Genomic DNA, 15741 nt, shown 5'->3' on the forward strand with positions numbered 1-15741 from the left:
CTCTTGCAAACTATGAAGGGACAATGAATCAATACACTGACATGGTAATGCTAGACAGATACTTTGTTTGCACGGTCCTACCGTAATTTTGTCACTCCTAGACGTACGTCTGGCGTCAGGGGGGAAACGTTTACCTCGATGAATGAAAATCATTGTCTCACCAGGCTATGTTTATTTGGCAATGTATTGCAGAAAAGAAAAGTGAAAATGAAGATGCAGTTCCAGTAAACAGTTCATGTTTATTCTTCAGGTGATTCAAGCAATACCAACTAATCAGACTCAATACTGACATTACAGGTGGAATTATAAAATAGCAACAGGCCTTAAAGGGATAGTTCACCCAAAAATGAAAATTCTGTCATAATTTACTCACCCTCAAGTTGTTTCAAACCTGTATGAATTTCTTTTTTCTGCTGAACACAAAATAAGATATTTTGAAAAATGTCTGTAACCAAACAGTTGATGGACCCCACTAACTTCCATAGCAGGAAAAAAAATTACTATGGAAGTCAATGGGGTCCGTCAACTGTTTGGTTACAGACATTTTTCAAAATTTCTTTTCAGAAAAAAAGAAATTCATACAGGTTTGAAACAACTTGAGGGTGAGTAAATGATGACATAATTTTCATTTTTGTGTGAACTATCCCTTTAATGCAAGATTTTAATCATGTCTTTCCGGTCAGAATTGGCTGATAGGAATTCCAAAAATTTCAACAGATAAGACCAAGTCATTTTAAAACATGCACATAAAAAAAAAATTACATGACAATACACAATAAATCGAACATTTAATTAATAAATTAATCAGTAAGTCAGGACAGCCCATTCATCCAGGTAGTGAAATTGCATCACTCATGGTGAAGTGCATTGTAAAATGGATGAAAGTCCTTGTGTAAAACATGTTTCAGTTCTTGAAGGTGCTTGAACATCAGGGCTTTAATTTTTGGGACGGATGTATAGAGTGGGGCCACGATGACACACGTCTTCATCAGGGATGGGGATGTGAAGGGTTGCCAGTTGTCAGAGTGTAGTAATTTAAACTCCATACTGCCATCCACATTGTATCTAATAGATAGATTAAAGAAAAGGGGGAGGGGTGTCGGGGGACATAGGTCACAGAGATAAGAGGGAAGCAAAAGCATGTTTAGATTTATGAAACCAAATATTTTAATATATGGCTAATGTTTCATGTATTTGTGAAAAAGTGTGTTTAAAAAAAAAAAAAAAAAAAAAAAAAAAAACACACCCCACACACAACCCACACCTGACTGCTCGAAGGTCATGCACCATAGGATCTCCAACTTTGCTACCAGGTCGGACTGACTTACAGATGTTGACTTTGCTGAAGTCTTGGAAAAAGCTGTAACCAACATACTTCACCTCGTATGGTTTTGGACTGGAACGAGCTCCTCGAATAACTGCAGCATACTCAGCTGGAACATGTATGTCACGGTTTCTCAACTTCCTCTCAATCACACTGTGCACAGAGTCACATTCCATTTGTGTGTGACCTCTTTCAAGGTACTTCTGTGTCACACGTTTCTTTTTCTCAGTAGCAAACTTTAAGAGGGCATTGCTCAGGACCAGATTTCTGTTTTGATAGCCACACCCATCACTCCAAAGGATGAATTCATTGTAAGTGGGGTGTGCTTCAAGGTAATCCACAATGCAGGAGGTGAACTCGTTGGCAGAGACCCCAGCTTCACCCTCATGCCAAAGGTAATTTTTTGCGTCATGTGATGCCATATTGTAGATGGTAAAATTATGGACACCAAGCTTCATTTTGTAGTACAGGGCAGACGCTTGAAGCTTTGGGCACAGGAGAAGGCCCTGCAGATCCATGCATGTGTCACCGGGGTGGACTTGGATGACCAGCCACCCCTAACTTAGACCCCACCGTGAGGAGCCGACACCACAGGTCCGCAACAGATGGACAACGCAGACAAGAGGTAACTTCAAAAGGAATAACAATCTTTGAGCACAATATATCAGTGAGCACAAGCGTGATAGACTTCAGTGTCCTCTAGGTTTTCTTCAGCTACGGATAGGTACTGATCGTACGTCGCAGTTTTGCCCAGATAGCGACTTCACCAATAGGGCAGCTCTCTTCAAGACTCAGGCAGTGAGTCTACAGATAAGGATACTTCTCAGTCAAGGATACTTGCGTCAATACACAGTAGGGAGACAGTGGTTTTAAAGCTTACTTCACCAGCAATGCTGCATTCTTCAGGACTCCGTGAGTAGACAGGTAAGCATCCCTCGCAGTACAGAATACTTTCGTCAGGGCACATTAGAGAAAGAGTAATTTAAAAGCTTGCTTCCTCAGCAATGCTGCATACTTCCAGACGGTACGTAGGGAGGTAAGAAGTCTTCTCAGTACAGGATACTGCCGTCGGTGCACGTGAGTGAGACAGTGGCTTAAAAGCTTACTTCAGCAGTGATGCTGCATACTTCCAGCACTCAGGCAGTAAATAGACAGGTAAGGGCATTCCCACAGCAATATGTTCCTTCCTAGGGCTCGCAAACAGAGAGAGTGGTTTAAAGAGGAAATCTCAGCGCGGCAATATAGTACTCAGAGCTCAGACAACCCAAGAGAGGATAGCGCAAGATACCTCACCCGCTCAGCTGTATCACTCTGGGATTCTAATGGAGAGCAGGTATCATAACTTTTCACAAACGTGTAAGCAGGGGTTGGGACTACTTCTCAGCAAAAGCACACCACACTCGTGTTCACCACAAATCCACAGCAATGAATCAATGTGTAACAATAGGGCAAAAGCACTGCAATTCACTCACATGGTAAGGCTGATCAGAGGTCTCAATCCATTCGTTACACTCCCGTGGGGGATATTCAATCCTCAATTTCTCTTCAGCACATTCTGAAACACATAGCTTCCCCAACAGTCAGATTTACATTCACTGTATCCTCTTCAAGCTTTTCAAATGTTTGTAAGATGAAATCAATTCACTTATCTTTCTCTCTCCCTTCACAGTGCAAATCCAATCGATAAATCAGCCCAGCAGATTCCTACAGATGAACTCTGTTCCAGCAGACTTCAATAGAAAAACCTTTACACCCAAATAACTTCTCTGAGCAACCCAAAGCCCAAACACAATACAAAAAAACCCACTGCGCCAAAACTTCTCTGAATAGCCCTTTTATCCTTTGCTTGTAAAGCAGGAAGCCTATGTGCACGCCGCTCCTCTCTCTCTCGCACCTGCAGTGCATTAGCGCTAATCAGGCCGGACAATGTTTCTGCCGGCACCCGGAACCGGAGTGGGATGTGTCGCACACAAATCGTTCCCTCGGGAAACTCGTGACTCGTCAAGAGGGTTCCGCTCGCTGAGTGTTCTTGTCACCCGTGACACATGCAACCAAGGTGGTGTTGTTTGCAAGTTGTTTGTCCTTTACCTTTTCTGCTTGTGCATCGTCCTTTTTAACACAGTGTTCCTCCCACACGGCAGCCTCGATGTTCCCAGCTTTGAAGGCACAGCAAGTGTCACACTGATCTTTCTTCGGATGGAACAGAGAAAGATTTAAATCGTTGAAGGTGTTAGTGAATACTTGCCGTGACAGAGGCTGGATGCTGTGGTCTGCACATGATTGCTTAAACTGTGTGTGGAGATGACTGATGGACTTGAAGAAAGGCTCCAGGTACATCTTTGATGAGGAGGACCTGCAGTAGCGAACTTTTGGCAGATCCAGAAGGAAGGTCTTTAGGAAGTCCTGCTCCTCTGTCCTTACACTCACTCTCACCATCTTCTCAGGACTTTCCCCTCTTCTCCCAACCCACTTTAAAAAAGTCCACTGCTTGATGCCAAGTGTAGACAGGAACATCCTTTGACAAACTCTGAGCCTTTTATCATCTACACATAAACAACAAAAGAGAGATGCTGACCTCCGAGATTGAACCGCTTTTGTCCGGCGCCGCTTGACATCACTCACCTCCACCGATGTTTTCACATACATTCTCCTCTCTTTCCATTCCAATTTCCCCCAAAAATACTTGAAAATTTCCTCCCTCTTCCCTTCATCAATTTCGGAGCAGTGTAGTTTGCTTGATTTCTTGCAGGACACAGATTGGCACCGGCCGCCCATTTTTCTTTCTTCTTTGATGACAAATTCATTTTTTTTCTGTCCAAGATAAGATTGGCCCCTCATTCTTTTCCTTTTCTGGATGTTACCCTTCCAAGTGTCTGGGTTGGCCCTCTTCCTTGACCTTCCCCGATTACCAATGGCACCTCATATGATTAAAATAAAAATAAAATAAAAATGATGTTCTACAAATGCACATTTCTCTTACATGGTTTCTCATCATCATGATAAAATATTTGTGTGTGTGTGTGTGTGTGTGTGCGCATGCGCATGAGCCCAAGCCCAATAATATCACACAAAAATAAAAAAAATAACAACAATAAGTTACTCACCTTCATTGACAGGTGTGTAATCCGGCTCATTTTCTGGATCGTGTTCAAGTGAGTCTTAAAATAATAAAAAGGAACACATTTAGTACAACGAATGCACTGTTCACATCATTCAGATATAAGATTGCATTCATTTTGACTGTTAATCGATTAAATATGCTAGATTTGTAATTAGTAATGGGCTTTAGTCTTTAAGTCCTACTCAAAACTAATGTGAGGTGGAGGCTTTATTATAGTCTAATCTGAGAAGAATAAAAAAGAAAAGAATAATACTTACCCTCACTGGCAGCTATTTCGGAATGATTTTCTTTATCACTTTCCAGAGAATCTAACAACAATAAAGATAAAATGCATTTAGCACACTGAATAGCCTACAATGTTTGAATAATTCAGAACTGAGCTTGCATCAGTAGCTTTGACCAGCACAGTAACTATACATTTTGAATTCTCTGTGATTAAAGGGATAGTACGCCCAAAAATGATATTTAAGCCATGATTTACTCACCCTCAAGCCGTTCGAGATGCATCTTTTTTCAGACGAACACATTTTCAGTTATTTTAGAAAATGTCTTAGATCTTTCAGTGGTTATAATGTGAAGCAATGGGTTCCGGCTGCTTCAAGTCCGAAAATGTGCCTGCATCCTTCACAAAAATAATCCATCCGGCTCCAGGGGGATAAACGAAGGCCTTCTGAGGGTAATCCGTGCGGTTTTGTCATAAAAATATACATATTTAAAACTTTATAAACGAAAATAACTGGCTTCCGGTGGCGGTCGGTGCGCAAAACGACAAAACCGCACGGATTACCCTCAGAAGGCCTTTGTTTATCCCCCTGGAGCCAGATGGATTACTTTTGTGAAGGATGCATGCACATTTTGGGACTTCAACGATGTGAACCCCATAACTTGACATTATAACCACTGAAAGATTGAAGACATTTTCTAAAATAACTGAAAGTGTGTTTGTCTGAAAAAAGATTGACATAATGCATCTCGAACGGCTTGAGGGTGAGTAAATCATGGCTTAAATATCATTTTTGGGTGAACTATCCCTTTAAAATGTTTTAAGTTAGCCACATACAATTTGATGGGTTAGTACTTAGAAATGCAACAGCAGTTTCTTGGATCAAGGGAACCAAAATAACATGTGTGACAAGCTTTCATCTTAATGTGCAACACATCAATAGGCTTTAGGTTACTGTATAGGTAGCTGCTACTGGGAGAAAATAATTTAAGCCTAAAGTACCTACCCTCATTGGCAGCTGTCTGAGAACTGTCACTTTCAAGTGAATCTAAATGACAGAGAGGAAAACTAGTTAACATTTCAGTAATGAATACAATGTAGACTTAATTGTTTGCCCTCGCAATCGCCTCAATAACAGCCCTATCATAGCTAACATTAATCAATTCACACAGCTCCTTTACAGAGACAGACATCCTGAAGGAAGGGAGAAAAACAGATCAGAAAAAATATAGCGCTATGCCCAGTCAACATTGTTTCACTTCACTTCGGAAATACATGCGTTAACATCTTCACAATAAAAACGTAGCAAGATAACTCTAGTGCTGGACATTCTCAGCCTCTGGCAAGCGGTGATAGCAGTATGAGTTGGGCATGTTCTAGTGACAATCATGACAGTAGAATACAGGCTATAATTTGATCAGTTTCACTAAGAAAAAAAAAAGTTTGAATCTTATCAATGAGACCGAGTTTATTTAAATACTAGCAAGCAAACTAATCTGTGAAGAACTAGATTAGAACTAAACTGTGGAGAGCTTCAATGTCGTACTTTCGTCTGCCAGGTTCACAAATATAAAAATAAATAAAAATATTCAGTGACAATTACTTCGTCTAGACCATTTACAGATAAATAATAGTTGTGAATATATAATAAACTTGAGAACAGTTGTCAAAAACAAACGTTTGCTGATACTTTACCTCACAGTGTTTGTTAACTATGTGCTCTCAAATTGTAGTTTTGTTTTTGTTTTGTTTATTTGATTGAATGATGGAACAACTGTGATTGATTGTTAATGTGGGTGTGTACCTGTAATGTTTCAATAAAAATCACCTTGAGTGAGCGCAGCTGTTTGCTGTGCGTTCGAAGTCAGTCAAGTCGTTGCGTCGACTCTGTTAACAGGTTATGGGCCCAGAGATACACCGCGTTTGTTTGTTTTATAGCGTGCTGAAGTAGCACCATGAGTAACGCGAGAAGATCGTCAGAACATAGCGGTCGCTGGTCGCGGCTTTTGTTTGACGGGGATGAGAGAAATTATGAACTCTGGGAGATAAAGTTTTTGGGGCCACCTCCGACTGCAAGGGCTGAAATGGATTATCACTATGAAGCCCGAGGGTGTTGAGACACCGGAGGAAGCTGCCGCAAATTCTGATGCATATGCAGAATTGATACAATTCTTGGACGATAAAAGTTTATCGCTGGTGATGCGAGACGCAGCCGATGATGGACGTGCAGCGCTAAAGATTTTGAGAGAGACTATTATGCAGGTAAAGGAAAACCACGAGTAATAAGCCTGTATACTGAACTGACCTCGCTTCAAAAATCAAGCAGCGAAAGTGTGACTGAATACGTTATTCGAGCGGAAAACGCTATCACGGCATTACGAAATGCTGGAGAGACTTTGAGTGACGGGTTGCTGATAGCTATGGTTTTGAAGGGGCTTCCTGAGACTTTTAAAAGACATTGCCATCCATATAACGCAAGCAGATGAGACGATATCATTTGCCGAATTCAAAACGAAGCTTCGAAGCTACGAGGACATCGAAAAGATGCGTGCCCCAGCCGCTGAGGACAATGTAATGTCAGTGCGGGCGCGACAAAGGACAGCGAGACCTTCGCATATCGTCACTGATATTGCAAAGTTCAAAAGTTTTGATGATGAGTTCCAGTCCGGGACACATTGCATGGAGTTGGCTAACGGCACGAGGTGTAAAGGAGTGGCAGAGCGCCGAGGTGATGCAGAAGTCTACATGATGGACAGCCGAGGACGCCACCTCAAAACTACGCTGAGACGGGCGCTGTATATTCCTTCTTACCCGCAGGATATATTCCCCAGCAAACATGCCCACGCGGGCCCACTGCGGGTTTTCTAAGGAACATTGAACCAAGACAAAACACACACCAAAAACAAACATGCAACAAGTGGGTTAGCCCATGTGGGGCCCACAGCAGTTTCGCCCATTGTGGGCCCTATGTGGGTTTCGTGTGGGCAAGCCCACTGTGGGCTTGCCCACACTAAACTCGCTTGGGGCCCCCTGTGGGTTAGCCCATGCGGGCCCACAGCGGTTTTGCCCATTGTGGGCCCTATGTGGGTTTCGTGTGGGCAACGCACTGTGCCCACAAAAAAAAAAAAAAAAAAAAAAACACCCTGGGCCCCATGGATAGATTTCTGTGATGATGACAGTAAAATGAAAGCAATAAATTGTCCACAACAAAAATATAATATATGCGGTGTGTGTGTGTTATGTGTATATCTATTATGTATATATAAATACACACACATCCATTAGTTTGGATGCGATTAATAGCGATTAATTGTTTGACAGCACTAATAGCCATTGATTGCATAATATATGTATGTGTAGTGTGCATTTTAAATATGTATATATAAATGCACACACATACAGTATATATATATATATTTTTACTGTACATATTAAAAATATTTACGTGTATAAACATTTATATATTCATATTCTTATATTTTATATATAAATATATTTAATATATAAACATAACATATTTTTATTAAATATATACATGGATGTGTTTGAATTTATATACATTTACATTTGGTCATTTAGCAGATGCTTTTATTCAAAGTGACTTACAAATGAGGACAATGGAAGCAATCAAAATAAACAAAATAGCAAAAACAAGCAAACGCTATAACAAGTCTCAGTTAGCTTAACGTAGTACACGAAGAAAGTTTTTTTTATAATATAATAAGAAATCAGATAGAATAGAAAAAGAATAGAGCAAACTAGTGTGAGAGGCGTTTTTGCTTTTTGTTAATTGTATAATAAATAAAAAGAAAATAGAATACAAAAAGAAAAGAGCAGTTAGTGTTATTTTATTTATTTATTTTGAGAAAACAAGTTAGTAAATGAATAGAGTGCAAGTCTAAAAGGGACAAGTTTTTTTTAAGAATAGAATTAGAATTAGAATAGAGAGTGCTAGAGTTAGAGGGTCAAATAAATATGGAAGAGATGTGTTTTTAGCCGATTCTTGAAGAGTAAAGATTAGTTGGGCAGCTCATTCCACCAGGAGGGAACATTTAATTTAAAAGTCTGTGAAAGTGATTTTGTGCCTCTTTGAGATGCACAATAAAGTGATGTTCATTTGCAGAACGCAAGCTTCTAGAGGCACATAAGCCTGAAGTAATGAATTTAGGTAAAGGGGTGCAGAGCCAGTGGTGGTTTTGTAGGCAAACATCAATGCCTTGAATTTTATGTGAGCAGATATTTGTAGCCAGTGCAAACTGATAAACATATATACATAATAAATATACACAGAACACACATATATATTATGTAAAAAAAAAAAAAAAAAAAACTTATTTTGGATACGATTAATCGTAATTAATCATTTAAAAACACTAATATAGGCCTATATATATACACACACACACACACACACACACACACACACAATTAATTAATCGGTTATTTGTAACAGTATACATTGTTTTTGTTGTAATACCCTGTAGGCTATTATCAAATAACATTCATTTATTTGACAAAATAAAACCATGTGAATAAACAGATTATTGACTGATTTGTTAATTTATTCATTGTTATTGCTGGTATTGGACAGTGATGTAATAATTTATTAAATATTTCTGAAAGGAAAAAATGAAAAGTAATATTTAATAATATAATACATTAAATGGAGCGTCAGCTCTTCAGCACGTGATTAATTCTAGCCAATGAGAGCTGGGACTGCTGGAACTCTGCATAGTTAATGAGCTGGCTTCAACTGATACCATCCAGCTCCGCTCAACCAGGTAAGCTTTTTAAATTTCTCAGTTAATTTCTGAATTTTCCATTACAATGTGTAAAAATTCGTCAAAATAGTTGTGAATTAATTCATTAATAGGAATTAAATTACACATTTTATTTTGATTATCAGTGTTGCTTGTGGCGTTTTTAAATGACCAACGGTTATAACGGCTGCCTAATTTAGCCCCTTCAGATCATTTTCTGAGGTAACGTAAAATCTCAGGTAATATATCCTTTTAAATTGCACATGAATTCATTAAATTAATTTGTTTTAACGTCCATTTTGGTGTTAATTAGGTTTATTTTCCTTTTCTGTCTTGTTGTTTTAATACTCAACATCGAGCAGTAACGTTAGGCCTACATAGTCTAATGGAGTTAAGTCCGTAATGTCTCTGTTATAAAGTCCTAAATAGCAACATAAACGAGGATTTATATAGCATAATACAATACCTCGGCTACACACGCTTATTAAATCTCGTTATCATTAATGTATGGCTGTTCATAACTGATAGACTTCGGTAAACTCCGCGCTGACAGGGAACATAACGTTACGACCGCTGCGCAAACAATATACATTCGCTTAAAGATTATTACAAAGATACTGTCATTTTACTGTCATGTTAATGTTAACGTTACTTAAAAAGAACTGATTATAAATATATTTGTAGGAAGAGTTTCGCGTCTCACACACGAGCACCGAGAGAGAGAGAGCGAGAGAGAGAGAGAGAGAGTCGTTAGCGTAGCCTACTGTATTATACAGTCTATGGTATGTACACATAAAGATGATCACTGTCAGATGTAATCAGCCATTAATAGTTTAACAATCAGTTATGAAAATATGTAGTGAATGTAAAAATATAGCCCAGAAAATATTAAGGTAACTTATTCATGTAGTTATGATTTCTCTTGACTGTATAGTTAATTTGCATGTTCATTCATACAAACCTATGTAATATTTAAGTGATAATTTTTTTTTCTCCCTTTTCCATTCTCAGATATTAAACCATATACCATATATTAAATTACTTTCAACTTTAGTTTTAAACCATTAACATAATGTTTGTCTTTTCTCTTTTGAGTATTGATGGCCATCTAGTCCTGATTGCAGAGTTAATCTCCAGCCCCAGTCCTGTACTGCTGAAGCAGCTAAACAAGGTCTTCATGATCACTACACACTTCAGACAGGTGTGTGGACAGACTGGAGATAAACTCTGCAGGATGCTGGTCCTCCAGGACACCACTGTTGTAAGTGATAAACCGCTGATCTCTTCTCAAAGGTGTCAAAATAAAATTACATTTTAATTTGTTTTGATATATGCAATATTTCACTGAAATTAATTGATTTTCTCTCTTTTTCTCCATTTAGTTTGTGTCAGATGCAGATAAAGAGTCACCAGTAACAGGTCACTGCATCTTTTGTCATGTAAGTACACTTCAATTTATTTAAAGCTGCATATTCATGCATCAAGTTAAAGTCATTAGTTATTTCTTAAAGGGCTCATTTTTCCAAAAATGAAAAGGTCTATCATCATTTACTTATACCTGTATTACTTACTTACTTTATTACAATAATAAGCTATTTTTATCTGTGACTCAGACATACTCTTGGGACATAGTCTCAAACCCAGCGAACACCTTAACATATGTTTATAAAAGTGGTAATATTTAGGGGTGTCCCCGACTAAGGATTTTCTTAGAATTTTCTAATCTTGCCGATAGTCGACTGATAGTCAAATCATATGTTTGTGGGCGGGGTCAAAATAGACATTCAGACATTCAACAGCCATAATAACTGACGGTAACACACAGGTAAAGTGTGAAACGGACGCCTCGTGGATACAAAAACAATGTTCTGATTAAAAGATAGTTAACATTAAAACATCAGCGAAAAACTAAGAACATATTTTTTTTTTTTTTTTACAACAGTGCTCTCATTATAACGTTATGTATATGACAGTAGTTATTAATGTTCTGCATTTTTGATGACCAGTAAAATGAAAAGTGAAAGAAAGTCGTGACATTTGCCAAGGATGGTAACCCATACTCGAAATTGGTGCTCTGCATTTAACCCATCCAAGTGCACACACACAGCAGTGAGAAGTGAACACACACCCGTGTTGTACCCTACCTGATTGTAAGAAATCCAGTCTTTCACTCTGCCTTTATCAACTTGAGTCTTGTTGAAGTTTTAAATCTCTGCCGCCAAGATGCTTCTCTGTCGGTCTCGGATTATATTAAGAGAAACTGAAATCTATAGGGGTGGTTGGATTTGATCATGCACGTTAAAATATTTATATAAAGCTTCTTTTCAGAATCTTATTTACAGCAATATCTTAATAGGCTGAATATAAACTTATTTGGAGAAAACCGGTAGTTCTATGTGAAATCAGACATTTGAGCATTTATAGCCGAATTGGCATGATCATAACAGCCGCGAATATTCGACTGTGAGATTTTTGGTCGAATCGGGCTCCTCCTATCAAAGCATTGAATTGTCGATAATTCAGGGTCACCCCTAGTAATATTCCAGTGTTTTGCCAGAATATAACTTAACCTTGTGTTAAAACCATTTTTAATTATGTACTCAATAATGCCTTCTGTTGTTGAACTGGGAAAAAATTAACACAACACACACATATTGGATATGGGTATGTTTGTGAGTCAACGTGTTTAGAACTGAAATTTAAAAATGTTGTAAATGAATTATTTTAGACTTTCATTCAGTTTTCCCTTAATCTCACTCTCAATCTCAATCAAGCACTGCTCTCTCATTGTCTCATGTATTCATTCACACTGCCACTCTCTGTGTATCTCTGCCATCAATAAAGAATACATTTATTTTTAACATTAAAAAAACATCCACCAAAAATATAAGTGCCCTGGGAGACTTCCTGAGGTGGAAACTTTGGCTTTGTTTAGGTTTATATATATATATATATATATATATATATATATATATATATATATATATATATATATATATATATATATATATTTTTTTTTTTTTTTTATTATTATATTATTTTTTTTACATTTTAATTGTTGTTTTCTTTCTCAGGTAGATGCTGGAACGAAAAGCAGCCAGGCCATAGCATCTAAAATGGAGACTTCTATTAAAGTGGCTCCGTAATGTAAGAGACTTGGACAGTGGAAGGAGCAGAAGAACCAGAAGATCAGAGATCAGGCAGAGCTCTACTGGTGCCTCTTAGGGGATTGATTTATCGATAATTATCTATAATATCTACTTAATGTTCTGATGTAGTTATAATTGGTCATTGTTCTGTTTTATAAATCTATTCAATACATTCTAGTGTTCAATAGTTTGGGGTCAGAAAGTTTTTTTTTCTTTAAAATATTACTTGTATTCAGCAAGGGTGCATTAAACTGATAAAAAAAATGCTGCTCTTTTAAAAGCTCTATTCAAAATAACCTGAAAAAAATATTACTGTTTCCAAAAATGAAGCAGCACAACTGTTTTTGAGATGATAAAAAAAAATGTTTATTAAACACCAAAACAGAATATTTGAATAATTTTATTTTGGATTGTATGACACAGAAGACTGGAGTAATGGCTGCTGAAAATTAAACATAGTAAAACAGTTTTTTTTTTTTTTTTTTTTGTTAATTACAACAGTTATTTAAAGTTGTAATATTTCATAATGTTACTGCTTTAACTGTATTTCTTATCAAATAAATGTAGTTTTTGGTGAGCATAAGAGACTTGTTTCAAAAACATTTACAAATCTTACCTATCCTAAACTTTTGAACAGTGTTTTTCTGCATTTTTTACATGACCGTGAATAAATCAAAGTATTTGAAATTTATGACTCTTAATTTACTACGTCTACTTTCAACGTATAATTGTTCTGCATGTGATTGAATAGTTATATTGCAGCATTCTCCAGATTAAAGTTTTATTTGTTAAGGCCACAAAGGTCCTACACAGGTTTATGTCCACATTTCCCTCCAAAGTTTGGGCATACTGTAAGGTCTGCTGGCGCCCTAGGTACACATTTTCAGCTGGAATGCTACTTAGGACAAAGAGAGGGCATACTTTTGGCCCACAGTATTCCCACATTCTCCCCACTGTGCCCACACCCAGCCCACAGAGTACCCACAGACTCCCCACTGTGCCCACACCCAGCCCACAGTGTACCCACACTCTCCCCACTGTGCCCACACCCAGCCCACAGAGTACCCCTTGACTCCCCACTGTGCCCACACCCAGCCCACAGAGTACCCACAAACTCCCCACTGTGCCCACACCCAGCCCACAGAGTACCCACAGACTACCCCACTGTGCCCACACCCAGCCCACAGTGTACCCACACTTCCACCATTATGCCCACAGCCAGCCCACAGAGTACCCACAGACTCCCCACTGTGCCCACACCCAGCCCACAGTGTACCCACACTTCCACCATTATGCCCACACCCAGCCCACAGTGTACCCACACTCTCCCCACTGTGCCCACTCCCAGCCCACAGAGTACCCACAGACTCCCCACTGTGCCCCACACCCAGCCCACAGTGTACCCACACTTCCACCATTATGCCCACACCCAGCCCACAGTGTACCCACACTTCCACCATTATGCCCACACCCAGCCCACATTGTACCCACACTCTCCCCACTGTGCCCACATCCAGCCCACAGTGTACCCACACTTCCACCATTATGCCCACTCCCAGCCCACAGTGTACCCACACTCTCCCCCACTGTGCCCACAGCCAGCCCACAGTGTACCCACACTTCCACCATTATGCCCACAGCCAGCCCACAGTGTACCCACACTTCCACCATTATGCCCACAGCCAGCCCACAGTGTACCCACACTTCCACCATTATGCCCACAGCCAGCCCACAGTGTACCCACACTCTCCCCACTGTGCCCACAGCCAGCCCACAGTGTATCCACACTTCCACCATTATGCCCACACCCAGCCCACAGTGTACCCACACTCTCCCCACTGTGCCCACAGCCAGCCCACAGTGTACCCACACTCTCCCTACTGTGCCCACAGCCAGCCCAGAGTGTACCCACACTCTCCCCACTGTGCCCACAGCCAGCCCACAGTGTACCCACACTTCCACCATTATGCCCACAGCCAGCCCAAAGTGTACCCACACTCTCCCCACTGTGCCCACAGCCAGCCCACAGTGTACCCACACTTCCACCATTATGCCCACACCCAGCCCACAGTGTACCCACACTCTCCCCACTGTGCCCACACCCAGCCCACAGTGTACCGACGCTCTCCCTACTGTGCCCACACCCAGCCCACAGTGTACCCACACTCTCCCCACTGTGCCCACACCCAGCCCACCCTGTGTACATACCTGTGGGCATTTTATTGGCACAACTGGCCCCATTGGGGGCCCACTCAGCTTTGTGTGGGCCAACCCACACTCAACCCACACTTTTGGGCTGTCCCACTTGGGCCCCACACGGGCCCCATAGTGTGCACACCACACCTGCCCCGCATTTCACGCCAGTATTGGGGCCCACAGTGGGCTGCCCATGCGGTAAATAAATTAAACCCGCAGTATTACCACAATACACCAAAAAAATCATGTTTGCTGGGTCTCGGTGCAAGCAGCAGCTAACAGCGGAGCGACTGTGACTTTCAAGAAAGGCAAGAACATTCTGATGCACAAAGACGGTACAAAATTTCCTATTCATGTACATGATAGACTATATTATTTGCATACAGTACCAAATGAATGTGATGACCATGTTAAGGGATGCTATGATTTAAAGACATGGCATGAGATATTGGGACACTGTAATTTTGATGTTCAGAGGTTAGAAGGTATTGTTGATGGTATGAAAATTAAGGGTCCAATAAATAAACCCCCATTTTGTGAAGTGTGCACCCAAGGCAAGTTTACGCAAAGTAGAAACAGAAAGCCTGATGTGAGGGCTAAAAGACCTCTAGAGTTAGTGCACACAGATCTGGCAGGTCCAATTCAGCCAGATTCCCAGAGAGGGGTATAAATATGTCCTGTCATTCACTGATGATTTTTTCCAGTGCAGTGTTTATATATGCCCTTAAGAATAAAAGTGACACACTACAAGCCACAGAGAGGTTTCTAGCAGATATGGCCCCATATGGTAAAATTCAACGCCTCAGATCTGATAATGGCACTGAGTTTACTGCAAAGCATTACAAAACACTGTTGATTAAGAATGGTATTAGACATGAGACTTCTGCACCTTATTCTCCCCATCAAAATGGTACAGCAGAGCGAAATTGGCGCACACTTTTTGACATGGCACGATGCATGTTGATAGA

At 40.0% G+C, this 15741-nt stretch overlaps 2 protein-coding genes across 2 annotated transcripts; both read right to left on the reverse strand.

Moving 5' to 3' along the window:
• Window positions 1–656: 656 nt before the first annotated feature.
• LOC122137067 lies at window positions 657–3092 on the reverse strand. The gene is made up of 3 exons (XM_042722483.1): window positions 2797–3092; window positions 1265–2511; window positions 657–1065 (listed from the first exon to the last, which is right to left on the reverse strand). Exons 2-3 carry the CDS (start codon window positions 1840–1842, stop codon window positions 849–851), a joined length of 795 nt encoding a protein of 264 aa, XP_042578417.1. The 5' UTR covers window positions 1843–2511; window positions 2797–3092; the 3' UTR covers window positions 657–848.
• A 48-nt stretch (window positions 3093–3140) lies between these two features.
• LOC122137064 lies at window positions 3141–5763 on the reverse strand. Its single transcript, XM_042722462.1, has 4 exons — window positions 5675–5763; window positions 4703–4753; window positions 4429–4482; window positions 3141–4242 (listed from the first exon to the last, which is right to left on the reverse strand). Exons 1-4 carry the CDS (start codon window positions 5745–5747, stop codon window positions 3326–3328), a joined length of 1095 nt encoding a protein of 364 aa, XP_042578396.1. The 5' UTR covers window positions 5748–5763; the 3' UTR covers window positions 3141–3325.
• Window positions 5764–15741: the final 9978 nt, after the last annotated feature.

This window comes from Cyprinus carpio, chromosome B4 (genome assembly GCF_018340385.1).
Source record: "Cyprinus carpio isolate SPL01 chromosome B4, ASM1834038v1, whole genome shotgun sequence".
NCBI classification, from domain to species: domain Eukaryota; kingdom Metazoa; phylum Chordata; class Actinopteri; order Cypriniformes; family Cyprinidae; genus Cyprinus; species Cyprinus carpio.